Genomic DNA, 23149 nt, shown 5'->3' on the forward strand with positions numbered 1-23149 from the left:
AAAAAATAAAACTTTTTTTTTTTTTTTTTTGTACCCATGTATAATGCGCACCCCAGATGTTAGGACAATAAATTAGTTAAATTTTGCGCATTATACATGGAAAGAAAACGGTAGTTTGATTATTCTCACCTGCCTCTTGATACCTGTCGTGTATATAAATCCTGTCTGCCCCATCGGATCATTGTGTTGTTGTTGTCTTGATGTCTTTTTGGTTCTTGTTGTCGTTTAATGTTTTCACGTCCTTTGTTTCACGTCCCTGTTGGTTAGTCCTCTTGTTGTTTTGTTAAGTCATGTCAGTTTGCCGAGTCTGTTAGTTTGTTTTAGCTGAATAAACCCTGGTCTAAGATGCACTTGGTCGCCCTGCTCCATCCGTTCCGTGACAATAATTCCATCACTGTCCTTTACTTTAGACTTGTCATAAATTAAAATATGCCATCAAAGAGTACGAGGGGGTCCTTTACTACAGACTTTTGTTTGGGCTTCATAATATACAAAAAACATTATGACATGAATTTTTCATCAAATCATTGGGTGAGAGTTTTCAACAGAAAAAAAATGCTCAAGTGTGAATTTATGAATAGTGAATCTCAACTAAGCAGGGGATTACTGTACTTAAATGTATTAGAGAGGATCTTATTTAGAATGTATTTTGTAATATTTTTCAAATTTTGTAATATTTTTCAAATTTCAAATTTCTCCCCACTGACAGATATATAAACCGTGCACTTGGTGGGACCAGAAAAACCTCAACCAATCATTGTTGCCGTGAATAATGGCAAGATTGATCAGTTAACTTGTCAGTCAATCTGCTTTCCCGGTTTTATTTCCTTGTTGATATCCATGCTCGCTTATGTCCCTGCTCCAAGTACCCCGCAACACATTAAACAGGATCGAACTGATCCTATAACCCAGGGGTGGGCAAACTACGGCCCGCGGGCCACATCCGGCCCACGGGACCGTTTGATCCGGCTCGCCAACCCTGAACAAATTGTATTATTAAACTTTTTTTTTTTGGTCATTTTGCCTGCAATGACTGCGTTTCCCCAGTAGATGGGGAAGCGCTCGCCTGCGCATTTACTACCGGAAGCCGGAAGCCGTGTCAGAAAGCTCGGTGCACACTCACAAGTGCGTGTACGTGTACATGGCGCACTCGCGCTCTATTTGTATCAGTCCCAAATTTAGAGCGTGGGCTGTGATGAACGCATTCTTGTAATTTGCACGCTGAGCTTTCAGATGCAGTTTTGCGCTAAAGCCACCCACAAACCTTCCCCTGGAATCCTTCCAATAAAATGAGTCGCCCAAGGAAAAAAGCAAGGTGGACACAGTGCCGAGTGTTTAAAAGAGTGTGGCCAATTTGGCTCGACGTACGCGACGTGACGTTCAGCCACATGAACGTCAACATCAACCCGCCACAGATCGAGGTAAACGGACCAACACCTCGGATCTTTCCTAAGAATTGCCACAACAAATTTTACTCCAGACTATGACGCACTAGCAAAAAATCACTGATAGCAGTTTTTTAGTGAATTATTATTATTATTATTTTTTAATGCTGTTAATAAATGCATTTGTTTTCAAAAAACTTATTTGGAATATCCATGCTTTACTACCTACTAAAGGCCAAAAAAAATTATGCAATGACCTTTACAGGTCCCTTATATTACTTCACACAAACACTACGTCCATCTGCTCCTGGTTCGGCCCTCCGGTCCAAATTTAGAACCCAGTTCGGCCCGCGAGTCAAAAAGTTTGCCCACCCCTGCTATAACCGAATCCGAGCTGATACAAATACAGAATATCGGATTGGGAAATCCCTAGTAAAAATGACAAAATTCCAACTCGCGGGAAATCACTACAACAAAAACAAGAAACTCAAAGCACACATTGGTATTTTCTATTGGGTCTTTTTCCCTTGCTTACTCAACTTAGTTTTTAGTCCAATAACTATTAAAAAATATCCATCAGTATTATATTTTTTCTTTTTTCAAAAACACTGAAACATGGCCAATCATATATATGTATGTATGTGTTTTTACGTATACATATTAATATATAGTGTAAGGCAGGGGTGCCCAAACTTTTTCAGCTCGCGAGCTACTTTTGAAATGACCAAGTCACAAAGATCTACCCACTAAAAAAAAAAAAAAAAATTATATATATATATATATGTACACTACCGTTTAAAAGTTTGGGGTCACAAAATTGTTTGAGTGACCCCAAACTTTTGAACAATAGTGTATATATTTATTTAGATAATTATTTAGAGATTATATATATAATCTTCTGTGTAAAATATCTTATAATATATATGTATACTTATATTCATAGATTATATATAATATTATACAAATATAAGATATAATTTATAATATTTAATTCATAATATTTTATTATAATAATATTTACACTACCGTTCAAAGGTTTGGGGTCACCCAAACAATTTTGTGACCCCAAACTTTTGAACGGTAGTGTATGTGTGTGTGTGCGTGTGTGTGTGTGTGTGTGTATATATATATATATATATATATATATACATATATGTATATATATATATAAGGGATGCACCGAAAATTCGGCCACCGAAAGTCTTCGACCGAAAATGACCCAAAAGTGCATTTTCAGTTTTATGCCGAAAGACCTAAATCACCGAAACAACACGGCCGAAACTTGTGATGACGTAAGCAAGCAGCGCAAACAGCGCAACCAGCACGCGGGAAAACGGGATAAGAGCCAGCATGTCTGCGGTGTGGACTGATTTCACTATCTCAAAGACCCACGGATAGCGATTTGCAAAACATGCAATGCTGAAAACAAATGCTATATAAATAAAATATATATAAATAATATAATATCAGATAATAATATTAATATTATAAAGATAATATTAATATAATATAATATATAATATAAATAAATCCATAAATGCTGTGGTTCTAATAACTGACATAATCATTTCTTTTGGTGTTTCGGTTTTCGGTTTTTGGCCTTGGTTTCCTCATTTTTGGTTTTCGGCCAAGAATTTTTATTTCGGTGCATCCCTAATATATATATATATATATATATGTCATTGTGAAAAAAAAGTCCTACTCCCATTCTCTATGAAAGTGATACTTCTTACTATGGCCATCTGCCCCACTCATTTCTATACCCTTTTTTAAGTTTAAGAGAAAAAACAGGGTTCTGACAATTGTAGGGAACTTGCGAGCTAGCGTGTTTGTGTTGTGTTGTTAGCGCCGTTGTTTGTACACGCGTCAAGTGCGAAAAAAATAATAATTTTAATATCACGCGATCGACCAATAGTGGCTTGGCGATCGACCGGTCCATCGCGATCGACATATTGGGCACCCCTGGTGTAAGGGATATATGTCATTGAATGAGATTTCTGCTTACCCAGAATTCTTAGCTGAGTGACAGCACCATGTAGACCAAAGAACATCCAGAGTGGGCGCGAGTTGTCCACACAGACTTGCATGCCGACATTGGTGCCATTGTGGCTTAAGATGACCTCTCCCTCTTGGTTGACCAAGAAGCCTAGGATGTCACTGCTCTGTAGAGGGGTGGGCACACGACACACTGCCCAAAACTCCTTTCTGTCGACTAGAGCCTCTGGATTATATGGCAGATCACTGGGGCGCAGTACAGCTGGGTCACATGATGTCACACCATAGGACAGGGAGCCTGAGCGGGCTGGACTAGACTTGGTGACTTTGATGTACACACACTCTCCAATATGGAGGGGGCGGTTGGTGAAAACTAAAGTGCGCTCCTCCCGTGAATGCTCTGATCTTGCCACAGTCTGTTCATCAAGAGTCTTAATATGGGCGCCACGCAACTGGTGGAAGTGGAGATCACTCTCCAGGGCAGACGGCAGCAAAGATGATTGCTGTGAGTTGAGGGAGTTCTGGGGGATGGGACAGGTTGAGGAAGCTGACGCCAGGTGGAGCGTGTGATGGTGTGAGTGGGAGCTGCCTCCGTCCTCCTGCTGAAGGTTGAGGTCGCACAGGCTGACGGATAGACGGGAGTCTTCAGCCTCACGGCGGAGAGAGGAGGAGCGTACTGTTGTGAAAGAGCGTGGGCGCAGGCAGTCAGGGGGAACAATCTCACTGTCTGAAAAGAAATGTGAAAAAGCAATTCAGTGCTGTAATATTTTTGTTTGGCAATTCAGTTTGTGGTTAGTTAATGCAAGATGATAATGAGTGCAACAACACCACTGTCAGAAGTAGTTTAGTTTAAATTTGTAATCCGAGGTAGCCCGTTCTCTTGCCCAAGGTCATCTGAGACACAAACTCAACAGCAACCCCAAGAAAAGTACATAAAAAGGGTATGTCAAAAAACAAAACATCCAAATCTATGTGTGAAGAGAAAATGGATAGCTGGAGGCCACGTTAATACATCCCAGCTTTAGTAGTGCTGAATCATACAACTTTCTGCAGTTGAATTAAATTATAGAACACGTATCCATACCATTTGTGTGAGTAAGTACACATGCTTGTGCTAGTACAAAATACAGTTAACATATATTGTATGGTGTGGCCAAAAACATAGGCACACACACACACACACACACACGGCCACTACTCAAGCAGAGATAAAGTTGCTCATCCTAGAACATGACATGATTGCTCAAAATAACAACTCTGTACGTATGTGCCCTCCTTTACTTCCTTCCCTGTGGTGGAGTTAAAATTAGCCCAGTAAACCGAACAAGAAAACTAGGCAAGACTAATGTGCAAGAAGGGGTGACCTCTTCTTCCCTCCTAAGCAGAAGGTTAGGTAGATAAGGAGAGATCCTCTTTTGAATGCAACTGAGGTAAGAAAAGAGGGCAGGAGGCCTATGTTTGTCTCTGGAGAGCCTATCAGTCCTGGTGGAGTCAGGGTGCCTCTATCTGACTCCAGATAAAGCTCTTGGCTTCAATTACCAGGGTTGTGGGGCAGGCCACTCGCCTGTAAACAGCTGCTGGGAATACACACCAGCCCAATAATCCTACAATGGAATGGGACATGGTTGTTCTAAAGTACTTGAGTTTAATATGCTAAAGGTGAGTTCAGTTAGTTATGTGATATTTATTGATTGGAAATCTCTTAGCTGGAAACATGTGGCAATAGATTAAAGAGTGGGTCGCACGGTCGGATTATCGACCCCAATTTAGCCTCGAATCTCCCCTACCGACAATTGTAGGTTGGCTATGATTCCAGTAATGGCTCCAAAGATAATCTTAGCAGATATTCATGCCATGCGTGGCGTCCTCAGACTGATCTCGGTTGGTCGAAAGGACACCCGACCTCAAATTGGGGATGTTCAACATGTTGATTTTGTGGATTGATAGTGTGTGGTGTCACCCAAGGGGAAACGGGCAAGCAGCCGGTTGAAAGTGGCGTGCAGCCAATCAGAAAGCAAGGTGACGAGGCGGCGCAGAGGCGCGGTGGAGAATCAAATATCAGAACAATCATGGCGCAACAGAGACTTCGTGCTCCTTTGATCAATGCCTTTTCTTTTTGACAAAACTGTCGCTTCTTTGTCCACTATGATTGTTTATTCTGAAATCACATTTAATCTTGGTTTTGCGAGAATTTTCATCCGACGTGAGAATATCCATGAATGAAATCCTTTTGTGTGTGATGTGTTGCGCTTTCCGTGTGGCTGCACATCACAAATGGTACATTCAAAACTGTTATACCCATGGTTTTCTTCTCAGCACATCCACCTCACTTGGGTTGGCATCCTGTATGGAGTTGGCATTTTTCCCCGTGTGTTTTCTCCAAGTGCCCTGGCTTCCTCTCACTTTTAACATGCATGCTACGACAATTAAAGACTAACTGTCCGAGTCATCTGTCTTATGGCTGGGTGGTACATCGGTATTACGAGTTATATCAATATATTCCAGAAAGAGATACGTATTTGGGACAATCCCGCTATACCGATATATATACCGTATTTTCTGGACTATAAATCGCACAAGCCATAAAATGCATAATGAAGAAGAAAAAAACATATAAGTGGCACCGGAGTACAAGTCGCATTTTTGGGGGAAGTTTATTTGACAAAGTCCAACACCAAGAACAGACATGAATAGGCAACAACTGGCTAAACGATACGGTATGCCAACGTTACATAAACACAAACGAGGAACTGAGAACGTGCCTGATGTAACATATTAAGAGTTATTCAAATAACTATAACATAAATAACAATTTTATCGAACCATCCGTGTCACTCCAAATCATTAAATCCATCGAAATCTTCGTCCTCCGTGTCACTTATGAACAACGCCGCTGCTGACTACGGAAGTACATGCGGCGCTGAGGTCAGACTCATTGTCAGTTGCAGTTCCAATTATTCCACAGGCATAGTGCGCCCTCATGCGGTTTAAAGTGAAAATAACGTTAAGTAAAGTGATCAACTATACTAGTAAGGAAGTAATGTGTTAATAATCAAGTAATAATGTGACTGATTATAAGTCGCATCCCTAACCAAACTATGGAAAAAAAATGCGACTTATAGTCAGGAAAATACGGTAATATATTTAGGTGCTGCCTTTGTTATATTTGCTCTTCTCTGTGCCTGAAAAATACTGCACAGGGCACTATTTCCTTTTCATCCTCTTTGGCTCAACCCCGCCCCTTGCGTGTTTACATAGGCTTCTCCGACGTACAACGCAACTCAAGATACTTTTCAAAATAAAATGGCGGCTACTATGCTGGGTGATAGAGAGAAAGAGCTAGTTCAAAAGGAAAAAAAACCAATAGCTCTCTAATTTTGAGGTATTTTGGATTTCGGATTGTAGATGAAGAGCAACAAAATGTTATCTGTAAAACATACCACAAGCAAATTATTTCAAAAGGCAGAAGCACTTCGAACCTCTTCCACCATCTGCAAGCATAACCAACAACTGCTGTATGAATCTGCGTGGTGTTTATGGCCAACTTTGCTACTTCAGTATTGCCTGTCTTTTAGTTTTTTATTTGTTTATAAATGACCTTTTTATTTAAAACACATGTAGCCCCTTTAAATTTGTCACAGGTTATTTATTGTATTTTCACATGTATTTTTGTTCAATGCATTCATTATTATATCGGTTTTCATTTCATACAGCTGTAAAAACAGCTGTAGGTCTGTTTCCAGCCAGGGTCAATCTGTTTTATTTACAGTTTTGGTATTTGCACAGCTCTTTATTTAAATCAGTTTTCATTAATTACCACGAAGCTGTAGGCCCATGTTTTCCTGCCAAAGCCTGTTTTAGTTTACATTTGTTATTTTTAAAATGTAAGCTATTTGTATCATAGATCTAATAAATGGTTGCATACTATTATACTTCTCTTCATATTTCTTTTATTTGTTCAGCTGTGCTCTGTTGAGCAGAAAGTGGAACATGTGGTGTCGAGTTTAAACAGAACATGTTTTGTTTAAAATACCGATATATATCGTAAATCACCATTTGTCCTAAATATACCGGGATATCAGTTTTGGTCCATATAGCCCAGCCCTAATATGTCTAAATTGTAACTATACATTATTAAATTATAATACTGCATGCTGTATTTTTGTGGACCCTCTTAAACTGTATTTGCTTGAAATGGATGAATCTGTGTGTTACTTTTGTTCTTTTGTGGCTTCAGCAGCTGCTGCCCATCAATGGTGGTGCACCTGCGCTTTTAGCACAATCCCCACACACAATCCCTTTGCCCTATTGGCCCATGGCCCCTTTAAAAACAGCCAATCACGGAGTTCCACTTGGTATTCAAGCCAAAACGGTGCAACTTGTCAATACCATGACAGTGTGTGTATGTGTACGTTCTGTAACACGTGATCCAAGAGAGGATGGATTTGCGGTGCAAACGGTACGCTCACCTGATTCATCACTATGGACCGAACGAAACTGGATTATTGATCAATACAATTTTTTTCAAAAAAAAGAACCTATTTGGCTTGTGATTCTCCCGTCTCCCCGGACGGCGCCTTTTTGATTGTAAGAATAAACCACCTGGCAGGCTAATCCATTCCAAGCACAACACATTGACTATACAAAGGCCGACCGAGGTTGCTGGAGGAGAAATGCAGATGTCTATTTTGGCTCAAACAGACATTGGCTCACACAGTAAATGTTTTTGATTAGGGAATGGCAAGCTAATGCCGTACATGGTTAAGTGCGGGGAGGGACGTTGGCTTAGTAGATCTGTTCGCCAGGGTAGATGAAAGATGCCAAGAGTGTGAGCCAGTGTTGGAGCTGGGATTTACTCAGACACGCGCGCACGCACACAGGCGCACATGCTCAATGGGTTTATCTTTATCCAAAGTCTCATGGGAGGGTATTATCTGATGTCAGCAAAGGTGAAGACAGAGATGGAGAAAATAAAATGAAACAGGAGATATTCAGAGATTTTAAAAAAGAGAGGTCAGGTTATACAACAATAGAGAGCAAGTAAAGAGGAAATAGCCCAAATGGGCAAAATAAATCTGAATGTTTTGGGCCCTCAGAAGTATATATTTGGAAAGGCAGCACAAATACATGTTAGAGAAAGTAAGATTTAGTCCCTTTAACCGGCTAGGCATTAAGGTCACGTACAATGACCCACTAATGCATGAGAGAAGGTGAATCAAAATGTCAGAGGAGGAGGGGTTGTCAAATAGAGGGATGTAGTCAGAGGGGATTTTGTCCTAGATGCTTTGCAATGTTCTTTTATTCTTGGCAAAGGACAAGTGCACATTCCCTCATCAGGCCACAAGGCTTTAAACCGTATTTTGAACGTCAGGCTTCTAACACGTGGCCGTAACAAAGAGGGAAAAATGCTATGTCCCTTTTGTCATCATCGGAATTCAGCATGGTCCTTCTTTCTCAGTCATGAGCCCAACCTTTTATTTTGTTTGCACGCACGACACACAAAAAAGCAAAAGCTAATGCCATTTTCCAGGTTGAGTGCAACTATTAGTCCCGACATTTAAATAATTATCAATACCAAGAACCGTTAACTAATAATGTCATTATATGTAACTAGAATAAAAACATGATTTGAATCATTCTTTAACATTGACTCCAATCCAACACTTGTCATTACTGACATTTTGGCATCTAACAGCATGAATTAACAGCCACACATTTCACTTAAATGTAGCATGTACAACGTAACAAGGCATTTCAATTAGGTGGGATCAGTCTACACGATTAGGTGAGGAAATGCCATAAGAAATAGACAAAAAAAACAGGGCCTCTACAGATTCCCGATTTTGCCAAAGAACTTTCCTTTTCTATGCAAGCAAGTTGACCCAGAAGTACTTGGAGAAGTTGTTCGAAGGTTATTCCTGACAAAGCCTTTACAAAAAGAAAGGCAATATACCCATATTCCTTAACAGCGAGGATATTAAAATCCACCAATGAAGATTACCATAGTTTTGCGCCACAGACCTCTACGAATACTAGTAGTCATCTAATGAGTGTTCATCATCCATTTCGTAAAGCATAACTTGCAGTAGTGTAATACAGGAGCTTTTTTTGCAATCAGAGTACGTGTACAGTATTAACACCGATATCGATACTGGTATAAATGCGTCGCTTCTCATCATGAGCATAGATTAGTAACTTTGAGTAACCCGATTCAGACAGTTACTTTCGCCAAGTTAAACATCAATGTCAGTCAAGTGTATGCAATATCCAAATGATCCTTCATTGCCTGACAGTTTCTCCCAGATGTCTCTCAGAGCTGATGATGCTGGTGAGCTAGTGATGCCAGGACATTTATTACGAGTTGAGCCAATGAATTTCAGACAGCATAGTTGAAAAAGGACATTGCACAATCAATGATTAAAATTACAAGACCAGATGTTAGTTCAAGTTCAAGCACTATTTCATTATTAAAATCACATCATACTTGATTTTTTTTCCCTTTCTGTGACTGCATTAGATTCTGAAATTTGTTAGGTTTATGGACTTCTACTGCTTCATTAGTCAGACAGTGTGCGGCCTTGGCAAAAAATGGGGTAAGGAAAGTGAATCAAATTATCCCAGCAATCAGGACTGTGTTCTGGTGTTCCTTCAGTCTCATTAAAGTTCAGCTCTTTTATAACCACACTGACTGATATAGGCTGCAGAATCACATTTACATACAGGCCAGAAGCACACCAAATGGTCCCCAGTGCCTACATTCTTGATATTATTCTTGAACAACTGACCATCTACCGTAATTTTCGGACTATAAGTCGCGTTTTTTTTCATAGTTTGGGTGGGGGGGCGACTTATACTCAGGAGCAACTTATATACATATATATGGGTTTTTTTCACTTTTTTGGGCATTTTATGGCTGGTGCGACTTATACTCCGGTGCGACTTATAGTCCGAAAATTACGGTAAATATGCCTCCTGCATTTTCATTTTGCGATATATCTTCAATATATTAATGTGCATTACAGGGTTCTTTCACATTTGGAAACTATTAAATGTACACCATCGTTCTGCACCCTAATCCTTATTTTTTTTATTATTACTATCTTTATTCTTTATACTTTATTATCACATTTTAAAAATCAAGAGAAGCCAATCATGATTTAAATTATGTTTCATTGTTTAAAGTTAAAGTTAAGTTAAAGTCCCAATGATCGTCACACACACATCTGGGTGTGGTGAAATTTGTCCTCTGCATTTAACCCATTCCATGTGATTTTGATCCATCCCCTGGGGGAGAGGGTAGCAGTGAGCAGCAGCGGTGCCGTGCTCAGGAATCATTTGGTGATCTAACCCCCCAATTCCAACCCTTAATGCTGAGTGCCAAGCAGGGAGGCAATGGGTCCCATTGTTATAGTCTTTGGTATGACCCGGCAGGAGTTTGAACCCTCAACCTTCCAGTCTCAGGGCGGACACTCTACCACTAGGCCACTGAGCAGGTCAAGATTTAGCCCTGCTCCTGTTAGTAAAATGTTGACAGATTCCTTAATGCAGTCGTGACAATGACTGTACTTTTTTTAAATCCGTTGTACAAAAAAAATGTTGGGGACCACAGTTTAATAAAAAAAACTCACGTGTCATTGATGCACTTCTTCTGTCTTAAATGAATAAAGGAACTAACTATAAAATACAAATGGTATTTACCTTAAAGGTTTTAAAGTTATTTTACTGTCACACAAAAAAGCGACAGCATAAGCTTTCATATAGAAAAAAAAACAGACAAGGTCTGTATATTCACCGGGAACACTTGACGAGGAGACATTAACTCACAGGTGTCAAACTCAAGGCCCGGGAGGCCAGATACGGCCCGCCACATCATTTTATGTGGCCCGCGAAGATAAATTGTGCATCAAATTCGTGTGTCATTACGCGAATTGCAAATTGTCTTCACTTTTAAAAATATATATATATTTTTAACTATTTGATCAGTTTTTACTAGTCTGATTTGAAAAGTTATTTGTCAGTTTATTTTGTAGCTTATACTGTGTATAATATGAGGTGCTGATACATTTATTTGGGTTGACAGTCATAATGGCCCTCTGAAAGAAATTGACTACAATGCGGCCCGTGAAATAAAATGAGTTTGACACCCCTGCAGTTAACTCATACTGTCTGCAATTTTAGGGGCAAACTGTGACCACTTGGGGGCAGTCTGGAGCCCTGTTATTTATTCGTTATTTGGGCTCATGTACGAGTTAGACGGAACCTGAGAGAAAAACAATATCCCAAAGGATTTTAATTTAGCCTTTATATATTTGGGATTACGTATAGTCAAAGGAAAGCACAATAATTAAAATACTTCTAATTCTAATTGCAGTGCCGACTTGACAGCAGGCAGGCATTGCAAATGCCCTTTCTCAAGTGTCTAAATGACTGGTTAAATAAAAGTTAAATAAACACGTTAAATTATTTGGGTTAGTTAATTATTTAAAGGATTCAGGTAAGGATTTGCCCGGCAATATCAATAAACGCATGGCAAAAAAAACAAAAGCCCATTACCCATATCAAGTGTGGTAAGAAAGCCATTAATTTAACTTTTGCCATCTGAGAATGAAACAAAGAAACAGCCGCATTTTTTATGCCAGACAAAACAAGAGATGAAAGCAAAGAGAAAAGGTCTCAGATGTGAACGTACTTCAGATGTTAATGCCTAAGGGCTTATTGGGAGATGGGGAGGGTTTGTGGAAGGTTGTGCACAGAAAAGGGGCGCACAGAACCCAAGAAAATGAATTAGTATGCTCACAAAGACACTGAAATGCACCATCAAATCTTTCTATGCAAGCCATTAGTGGTGTTTCACAACCACACGGAACTGACCCCCATTTGTAGAGTGATGTCAGTCAGTCCACAATGAAACATGAGACCATTCTTGACCCACATGTAAAATAGCAACAGGGACTTCTGTTGCGCTAAAGAATAATACAGTATGTGCTTGGAAGGAAGTAATGCTGAGAAGTATGTTTCTCTTCCATAGATGCACTCCACTGATTTCTGTCAGACAAAACTTTGGCATCATATACAAGCTCCTTTATAAAGATTGTTACCCTCCTGACAGTGAGGTGACTCATCTCAATGTGGTCACCCTAATAAACATTTAACTGAACCTTTTATGGAGACTAAATGACTGAATGACTACATAATAATATATATTGCATAATAATAGATAATGCCTACATAGCCACTACTACTCTAGCTAGAATTGTGTCAATCAACTCTGTGGACAGTTGCAACCGAATGTGCTATCTTGATGGCACTAGTAGTCTATTTTTAAACAGTAGCGGGATGAAAACAGTTGCTTTCTAAGGAAAAGAATATAGTACTTTGCACACATACAGTGGAGGGGATATAACGAGGGTTCAAATGCCAGGTTTTAGCAATCATAAAAAATGAGAACAAGATCATTTGTGCGCTACATTTCTCTAGGGAGACAATACCCTTTGGCATAGTGCACCTCAATCACAACAGCTGCGTCAACTCAGTTGTCTCATTAAGGCTCAGATGACTAAAGAAAAGTAAAACTGATATAGACCGTCTGAAAATAAGGTGTTTTATTTAAAGTTTAAATGCCTTTTAAAGATGACTGTGGTAAATGTTATGAGTTATACATGTACCGTATTTACCGCACTATAAACCGCACCGGATTATAAGGCGCACCTTCAATGAATGGCCCATTTTTAAATTTTGTCCATATATAAGGCGCACCGGACTATAAGGCGCACCTTCAATAAATGGCCCATTTTAAAACTTTGTCCATATACAAGCTATATACATTTGGCCCGCGGGCCGGACTTTGGACACGCCTGCTGTAGTGGCTCAATATTGGTCCATATATAAGGCGCACCTGATTAAAAGGTGCACTGTCGGCTTTTGAGAAAATTGGAGGTGTTTAGGTGTGTCTTATAGTGCGGAAAATACGGTAGGTGTATTATTTATTACTTAAACTTGTTTGTGCATTTTTATGTTACATTTCTTCCAGCAGAAAATTTCCATGTTACATTTCTTCCAGCAAATAAATGTCATGTTACCAGCAAAAAATGTTCATGTTAAATTTCATCCAGCAGAAAATAGCAAACTATTTTCTGGAGCATTGTGCACCTGTGGTTTGAAAATAGGTTTCTCAAAGTCGACAATGAATTGTTTCAAATTTCCTCGGCAAATGTTAAGCTGAGTTTGAAAGCAGCTCACTTTATCACCATCAAGTGCGTGTTTAGTGTTTTGACTGGATGTGATGGCACTCTATGAAATGATCAACACTGTTTGGGGGCTTTTTGATCCTTCTGCTGTGAATCTGTGCAATTGGAAAATATTTAATGGGTTTTGTTTGTTGATTTAGTTCATTTTCTTCCAAATTATTAATTTGACAAGCATGGCATTCGTCTAATAATAAATGGGGAGTCAACTTTCCTTTAAAATGATATGTTCTATCCATCCTGACTATTCTCAACACGGCATTCTGATTAATATTGCATCCGTGGAACATGAATTAAGCAGCAAAAAAACAATCATTTTTCTCTATCTCAGGAGGGGGCTAAGGCAATCACGGCTCCCCTGTTATTACTTCAGTCATGTGACATTCACAAGCTGTGCTGTGATTGGTTGTTACCCTGAACCCTGAGCAACTGTTTTAGCAGAAAAAAAGCATAATAAAGAAGGCATTTCAGGGATCTGTTTAACTGTTCTACAGCTTGAATACATAAAGACAAAAAGCATGATTCAGAACTTAAAGTTTTAGATCAATTTCAAGACCTAGCATGACAACAGTGAAAATTTGGAATCTTAAAATAAAAACACAGACTTAAAGGAAAAATTGTAGCTACGCTTGTATTAATTGGTAACCCAGATCAAGCATCTTACCTAGCAGCTGCACTCCGCGGGTCAGACCATAAACATCAATTAGAGCCCAGAGGGGCTCTGTGGTTCTGACTCCGCTGAAAAACAGCATGGGGGTGGACTCGTTTATGCGGTAGAAAACACGGCCCTTCTTGTCAACCCAAAAGGCGATAACATTGCCTTCGTTGGCAAACTCTTCAGGTAGAGCCTTTGCCCAGAAGCCACTTTGAGACACCAAGTCTGGGCAGGCGTATTTTGGCAAGTTGTCCGGGTTGATCCTGCACGGATCTTTGGACGTAAACCCCAGACGCAGAGCTCCACTCCAACAACATTGTTTCTTAGTAATCTGAAGACAGAAAAAAAGTATTTTTAAATCACTGGCAAGTGGACCAAAATGTTAACCAACAGATTCATCAGTACAAAAATAAAACAAGACAAATCGAACAAATTCAAATGATGAAAAAAAGATGAAAAAAACAGATCTGAGACAATGTCTAAGTAATCTTAGTTCGATTTGTCTCAGAGAGCTGAGAGGTCGGAGTTCAGTTGGAATTTTAACTATTATTTTGTCCTCTGGTGCATACTGCATCACATTTATGATCTAAGTTTACGCATCTTTTGCATGATTAAAATTTTAAATAGTTTGCCTTATTTTTTCTTGATACACTTTATCAAGCATGGTAAATACATTTTCTTTTGAAAATCAAAACATCTTAATTAGGGGTGTAAATCGCGGGTTTTTTCACGATACGATATAATATCGATATAAAGAACTACGATACGATATTTGCCGATATCTTAAAGCCTGCTGCGATTCATTCACGATATATCGCGATATAGTGCTCTACGATCGATTTTTTTTTTTTTTAATAAAAAATATAGAACAATATCCTGATTTATAACAATTCATACGCAAAATCAACAAGGTACTGCAAACTCTTTATTTAGGAAATTACAAGAGTATTGTAGTATACAAAGTGCTTATTTTAACACTGAACTTTGATGTCGTGTTTTTTCTTTAAATGTGCGGCGAGATTTGTGCTCCCTGAATATTTGATCACCGCATGGCAGGATTTACAAACTGCACGTGTCTTGTCCGTTGAGCCATCTTTTCTTTGGAATCCATAGTGCTTCCAAACGAATGACTTGAAGCCTAAAGGGGAGCAAATTTCCTCGTCTCTTTGGACACTAGCCATAGCACCAGCCCAGGAGCCGCGTACTAGTTGTCGCCTCCCCTTTCACGCGCGTGCTCTGCTCACAACACAACAACGCCGGGCGCACTGCTCCCGGAGAGAGGAAGCAAGCAACAATGAACTGGATTTCAAAATAAAGTCGCGTCTAATGTCCGAGGTCAAACACGGCGATATAAATCGATGTTTACCTTTAGCATCGATGCCAATAAATCGTAGAGCATTATATCGATTAATCGATGTGTATCGATGTATCGTTACACCCCTAATCTTAATATGAGTACATAAGTACCGTATTTTCAGCACTATTAGGCGCACCTAAAAACTTACATTTTACTAAAAAAAAACACAGTGCGCCTTATAATGCAGAACGCCTTATATATGGATCAATTGATGAATTTGTTGATCCATACTGGTTGTACACAGTGCTCTGCCAAAATGTTTCAGTACGTTTTACTACAACTAGTAAATTACAAGGTCGCATCGCTTCCCAACATTACGGCAACTGTAGTCAGGGGGCGTCACCGAATAGCTGTTGTACCCGCGAGGCTATTTCATTTCAAAATAGGCTGCTCCGTTAATGTTTCGAGTAAATTTACGGATTGATATGGAAGGGAAAGGTAGGTAAGCAGTACCAATGTGTTAGATCGAACTTTAGTCAGTTCCGATCGTTTGAGAAACGCGATTGTTTACACTTTGCTGAGGCTCATGGGAGATTGCGAGCTGAGGCTCATGGGAATTTGCGGATGGCTAATGCTATAACGATAGCTGCTGTACGCATCAGGCTATTCCATGTCAAAATAGGCTGCTCCGTTAATGTTTCGAGTAAATCTACGGTTCGATATGGAAGGGAAACATAGGTAAGTAGTACCAATGCGTTAGATCAAACTTTAGTCAGTTCCGATCATTTTATAGGAGATTGTTTGAGAAACGCGATTGTTTACAGAGGGCTCGTTGGTTATTGGCTAGTGGATGCATACCGCAACCCTAGTCAACCTCCGTTTGTTGCAGTATAGCTTCTATTTTATGCGCCTTATAATCCGGTGCGCCTTATATATGGACAAAGTTTTAAAATGGGCCGTTCATTGAAGGTGCGCTTATAATCCGGTGCGCCTAATAGTGCGGGAAATACGGTATATAAAATATGAGTATTGAATGAATTGGACTACCTTGAGCCGGACCTGCTCATACAAGGCTATGGGCCTGTTACTGAAGGTGATGGCATTGCAGAAACTTCCTTGCCTCTTGACTATCTTTTGGGCAAGGTCCATGACAATTTGGGAACCTTTAGCATTAGGGTGAAAGAGAAGTGGGCTGGCGGGAAGGGGACCCCCAACACTACCGCACTGGATAGGCAAACATCTCTTGGGTTTGTGGTGACAGCGGTGGGATGTGGATGGGAAGGGCCCACCGAGGGAGTCTGGAGGAAAAGACAAAACACTCAAATCAATGCATATTATTTACATCACATATGTAATCACAACCAAAAAAGCATTGTTAAGGCACTTCTCGTATGGACACATCATAGCATGTGAGCAGCATAGTAAATCAAGATAGAAATAAGTAAATTAGTATGCTGTGAACTTAATCCTTTCATTTTATATTGTGTTGGTACATAACTATTTGCTAACTACGTTGTAATTTCACAGACAACCAGATTTGCATATTGAGCGGTTTTGTTTACCAAAAGGCTCCAAAAGTCTCCCGAGCATTCACGTTTTAAGATCTACGCCACCCATTGCTATTGGCAATCTGTAGTCCATAACGTTCTTGCGTTGGAGAAACAAGTGCAGTATTTTTTACTTGTATGATTTCTGGGGACACTAATTACACTGAATGTCATTTTGGGCATTTTTAAAACACACTTGTGCTTCTGTGCTAAACAAAAATTGTTTTTGTAATGTCTTATGGCAAAAGGAAAAAGACTGAGGAAGATAAGGGACAATATTTATTGCTCCGTCCTTTCACTGAGAATAGATTATAAAAATGAGGCAAATGGAACACTGGTTAGAAAATTACAAATGTTAAAATATAAGGGTAAACCAAAATAACCAAAGGTACAGTTGGTGTTTATCATGCGAAGATCATCATTGGACTTCAAAAGATCCTACATTGATGTATAGGTGTTAAGTATCAAACCGCTGAAAGTGGTAGCGACAGATGTCAAATGTAGCCCTATGACCATCAAACGGTTTGGCACTCTTGTCACTTTCTTGGATACTGAAGAAATACAAAATGGTAGGAGAAATTTAGAAAGGACGCTTGAATTATTTCATCTTGCACGGGTATCCACTAAAAACATTGATTTGGCCTTTTGTTTTGGCACAGCCACAGGAAAGCAATTGAGTTTGCGGCACATGGTCCAAAGCAAATTGAGCTGAATGCATTACCGAGTTCTAAAGAGGCGCAGCTGCTGTGTGTGAATTCATGTTCCTTAGCAACCCCTTGTATCTGCGCCGCTGTCTTGTGCCGCGTTCTACAGCAATCAGATCCAGTCAAAACATACCTTTTGTTTTACATGACACACAAACAAGACCCTTTTTGACATCTTCAAATAAAAAGAAACAGCTTTGTGATGTTATTGTGCTATTTTACAGGCAAACTTTATCTTTACATTACATTCCAGTCACTCTTGCATTATGAATTGTAGGTATGGCATTCTTGAATACCGTATTTTCCGGACTATAAGGCGCACCTAAAAACCTCAAATTTTCTCAAAAGCCGACAGTACGCCTTGTAGTCCGGTGCACCTCGTACATGGACCAAATTCCGGCCCGCGGGCCGCCTAAATTTAAACTGGCCCGAAGCATTGTCTCATAAAATCAATAATAAGTAGCCTGCTGAAGACTATGAATCATGAATCAAAAGGACTGTGGATCATTATTTTGTGATTATAAAGTAATTTGTTGCGTCTGAAGTTGAAATAAAAAAGATAAAATGGAGAATAATTTGATTTGGATTAAAAATCTGACATGATGCAACCTGTGGCCTGTTTATTGCAGTCACAAACACCAATATCACCCTTCTTATTCATACAACAATAACAACAATAAAACAAACTTCTACTAAACATCTACTAAAAAATTCATTCAACTTTCATAAAATTGTTAATTTGTTATTATTTTAATCTTTAACTTTTCTGGTAGTGCAATTGACAACAGATTCTCATTTGCAATATCAACCTATCTGCAAAGGAAATAGTAAAGGATATAGTTACATATTTACAAGTTCATTCAAAATGGTAATGGTTCGTGGAATGTCGGTGCGAAAGGTCGGCCCCTATACAGGACTGTCTCAGAAAATTAATGCATTAATGGTGCGCCTTATAGTCCGGTGCGCCTTATATACGGACAACGTTTTACAATGGGCCATTTATTGAAGGTGCGCCTTATAGTCCAGTGCGCCTTATAGTCCGGAAAATACGGTAGATCATCTTAATCACCAATCATATCTTAAATAGGTCAGCTCAGCTCAATAGTTCAGCAATTCTAACGACAAAATTATCCTTCTGGATCATCATCTTCAAACCGCCTAATGTGCAAACAATTTATGCATTCGACAAAAATTGTTAAGTACTTCCTCGCCCAGGTAGGTGGCAAAGGGAAACTTAGAACGTCTACAATGTCTTTTTTAACACAAGGGGCCCCATTTTGGTGGACTGGCACCTGTATACTCAGCATAAAAAGTCAAGTCTACAGTATTTGGGGGCAGTGTTACGCCTTTCTAAGCATTCCGGTGCATGGAGTTGCCTCACCCCCAACTCATGCGGTAAAAGAAAGTTGTCTCCGCTCAGCGAAATAACGGGCGCATCGTCCTTTCTGTTCCAGCCAATGGTCTAGCTCAGCTTATTTGTGAATTTGCTAGATGCCAGACTGGACGTTTTTGCCATAGCCCTTGACAAGGGTGGCTGGCTGTGTTGGTGCAGTTTTCCTAGATCTAAAGAAGGCGTTTGACACCATCGACAATAAAATATTTCTAACTAAGTTGACCTACTTTAACTTCTCACCATCAATCAACTGAATTAAATCATATCTTACGAACAGAAGGCAATGTGTTATGGTCAACTGTGTCAAATCACCTTAACAAGAGTGCATTGCGGGAGTTGCACAAGGCTCTATACTTGGACCGGTTCTTTTTTCTTTGTACATCAACGATCTTCCAAATGCATGCAAAAACAACCATATGTAAATGTATGCTGATGATGCCGTGTTATTTACGCCAGCTAAAAAACATTCCAAAGGATGGTCACCTCCTCACAGCTGCATTGGCCCAAGTTCAAAGATGGCTTTCAGACTCCTGCCTCCTTCTGAATGCCAAAAAGACAGTGTGCATGATATTTTCCAAACAACTAATCAAATACCCAAGCTCACGTCTTTCTTGAAAACATTACAAGAGTTCAAGGAGCTCGGTGTTACTCTGGATTCTACACTTTCATTTAAAAATCAGATTGAGATTTAAAAAACAATTAACTTTAATCTACACATTTTTAGCCAAATCAGGCCTTCTTTGACCATAGAGTCTAGATGTTTTTGCATGCAATGGTGTTGTCACATATAGAATACTGCTTTGCCAACTGGTCACTCACTAGACATACCACTCTAAAAAGTATAGATTTATCATATTAAAGGGCCTTAAAAATATTTGCTCGAAAACCAATTTTTTACCATCAATGTCATATTCTGCAAATATCCAATCTTTTAAATCAATGTCATATTCTGCCAATATTCAATCTTTTAAATCTTTTAAACAAATTCCAAGTATTTTAAATTTGCCTGCAGTGTATACAAAATACTTCAGGGATTACCACTCCCAACTTTAAACTCAAATCTACAGTTGGCACAGCTACTCATTCAGTGGTCAGAAGAGATCGCGTGGTACCCTACAGGCGCACTGTTTTCGGTCAGTCTTTTCAGAGGCAGTCATATTGGAACAGCATACCACTCTCCATAAAAGAATGTCCAATTTACTCTTTTAAAAAGCAGCTAAAGATCTGGCTTGAATTCAGAATAAAACACGGTTAGATGAAGAGGCCAGGCGAGTAGGTCTTAAAATCAACACACAAAAAAAACAAAAACAATGAGGATTAACGCAAGCAACCAGGAAATAATCCAGATCAATGGAAAATACATTGAAGAGGTAGAGCACTTCATATACTTGGGAGTTACAGTTTCTAAAGAGGGAGGCGGAATGAAGGACCTGAAGAACCGACTATCAGAAGCAAGGGGTGCTTTCATCAGACTCAAGAAGATCTGTTGCTCCAGCAGCATCACAAAGAGAACAAAACTAAGTCGTGTTCCATAAAAGATGGCTACGCAGAATACTCTGTATACATTGGCAAAATCACGTCACGACTGAAAACCTGCTAGATAGAGCTGAGATGAAGCTACTGAGTGAAGAAGTGAAGCTACTAGCTGGAAAATGATTGGACGTACTACGGCAGATCACGACGACTGCAATATTGCAATGACCTGGGTACCAGAAGGGAAAAGAAGAAAAAGAAGACCAAAGACCACCTGGAGACATACTGTAGCGATAAGAAGAAAAGAGGCAGGATGGACATCAGGGGCTGTTGTGAGGACTGCAGCAGCTCACTGGGAGAAGTGAAAGTGCTCTGTGAAGGCCTTATGTGCCACAAGGCACGAAGTGGATGGGTATCTAACCAGCATTGCACTCACGAGATAACGTCTAAATGTTTATATTGTCCTTTGTGTCTCGTTACCTCTACCTGCCCATGTTTCGTATTACTGTTATTGTTTCATCTGTGGATGAACTATTGGCTAGCTGTTACTAACTGCTTATTCTTACTAATCATTTGTAAACTATTTTACAGTAATTGTTGTTGTATTTTAATGTTGTTGGCACCTCAACATCGTGTCCAGGGACTACAGTTGAAAACTATAGCTATAGTGTTAGCTATATTATAGCTATAGCTAATGGATGGATGGATGGCTCTGTGCCAAAGAACACAATGATGACTCATCTGCAGTCGAGTTCATCAAGCTGATGGAGGTTTAATGATAGTTTGTGGTGTGCATTGACTGAATGCAAGCAATTAGTGGCTGTGTGCGCTGCGATAAATGTCCCAAGTTTCAGAAGGTGCGCTGCGATAAATGTGTCCTTAGTTTCAGAATGAAAGACAACTTTGCACAGATGTCTAACAAACAAAAGAGTAACATGCAAGTGTCTGTGGTAATTTTGAGCGTGCACCCATCTATATCTGTGTCCTGTGAGGTCATCCTCCTTTACACATCGATAAAGTTGACATGCTGCCAAAAGCCAAAAGTCCCATTTGGATGACAGTGACACGAGCTCTCTACAGTGCCATCCGACCTTGAAACATATGTTTCTGTCACACCACGGCAACTGTTGCATGCTGAATAAAGTTCTGTATTCTTCGCTCTAGCTCTTATACAGATGCAAGGAATTAGAGAAAAAGCATTCAGCAGTAACAATAACCTGAGGCAGACAGCCAATGTCTTTTACTAGGGCTGTTAATCAAAATGTAATATGATCTTTAAAACAAAGTATAATAGAAAAAACCAACAACTAGTTTGACAAGTTTTTATGCAGTGTTGTGAAAGCCCCTAGCCTGAATGTACCTGTTTTGTTTGCAACAAGTGCATAACTGTTATTCAGTGTGCTTTAAGCTGTTTAATGACACTATAGGAGTTTACTGTTAAACTAAACCCATAACAAAAACAATTACACACGTTGTAATCTGATTACAACACATATTTTAAGAAAGACCTGTGCCAATGCTAGCAGTGAATGGGATATCCTATTAACGTGCTAGAATATAAATTACTATGTTCCTTCAAATGACAAATATTCACACACAAACGCTGTCGTAACATAAGGATATCTTGTATACCAATGTATTTATTCTTCCAACATGTATTTATTCTTCCTAATCTGTGAAAAACGAGTTATTGAAGTTGAATTACATTTTTATTCTGTGCTTCTTTTTTTTCACTTTAATGTGCCACTCGACCCGAGAGGCCAAGGGCAGCAGGAACAAGAGGTATATTTTTTGCAACAATATTAAAATGCTATTGTTTTACTTTTTAATAATCTATTTTCTCTGCAATTGACGAGAATAGTCAAACTTGTCGAGGATGCCATTTGCAGCACCAAATAAGATACGGGTCAGGACTGAACTATATATTTTGGGTTCATATATTTATATTTTACTGTAAAGCAGTGAGTACATCACCAGTAATGAAGCTCACCGCAAATCATTGCTATGAAACATAAATCTAATAAATAATTATTTCTCAATTATTATAACATACAGAAAAAGAAATATGCATAACAAGTTTTGAAATGTAAAGGAAATTTGTTTAATTACTGGTAACAAAAAAAATGCCTTTCATGTGCCCCCCAGACAGTTTTCACGCCTTTACTGTATAGATGATTACAAATACCATGTAAACAACTTAGAAGGAACTTTACATTCTGCTCTGAAACAAACTGGAAAACAGTTTACACTATAATGAAGTAACTCAGTACTCAGATCCCAAGACAGAGGATTTCACTCCGGTGCTTGACCTTGATCCCCGTAAGGAGCTAGCGAGAACCTCCTTGGTCTTAGTCTGTCCTTTAACTAATTGGCTTAATGTTGGGGCTTTAATTAGAATGATCAGGTGGTGGAAATGTATACAAGCTGCAAGAGGTTTCATCTAGGTTCAATAAAAT

The 23149-nt window shown here is 39.3% G+C and overlaps 1 protein-coding gene across 1 annotated transcript in view; it reads right to left on the minus strand.

The window, feature by feature from the left end:
* The window catches only part of neurl1aa (neuralized E3 ubiquitin protein ligase 1Aa), a 34086-nt gene that overhangs the window by 9537 nt on the left and 1400 nt on the right, over positions 1–23149 (minus strand). The window contains exons 2-4 of the mRNA XM_061274977.1: positions 16624–16874; positions 14289–14610; positions 3391–4107 (exon numbers count right to left, since the gene is read on the minus strand). Of these exons, the coding sequence (XP_061130961.1) occupies positions 3391–4107; positions 14289–14610; positions 16624–16874 (1290 nt within the window). The remainder of the gene's footprint in view (positions 1–3390; positions 4108–14288; positions 14611–16623; positions 16875–23149) is intronic.

This window comes from Syngnathus typhle, linkage group LG3 (genome assembly GCF_033458585.1).
Source record: "Syngnathus typhle isolate RoL2023-S1 ecotype Sweden linkage group LG3, RoL_Styp_1.0, whole genome shotgun sequence".
Taxonomy (NCBI): domain Eukaryota; kingdom Metazoa; phylum Chordata; class Actinopteri; order Syngnathiformes; family Syngnathidae; genus Syngnathus; species Syngnathus typhle.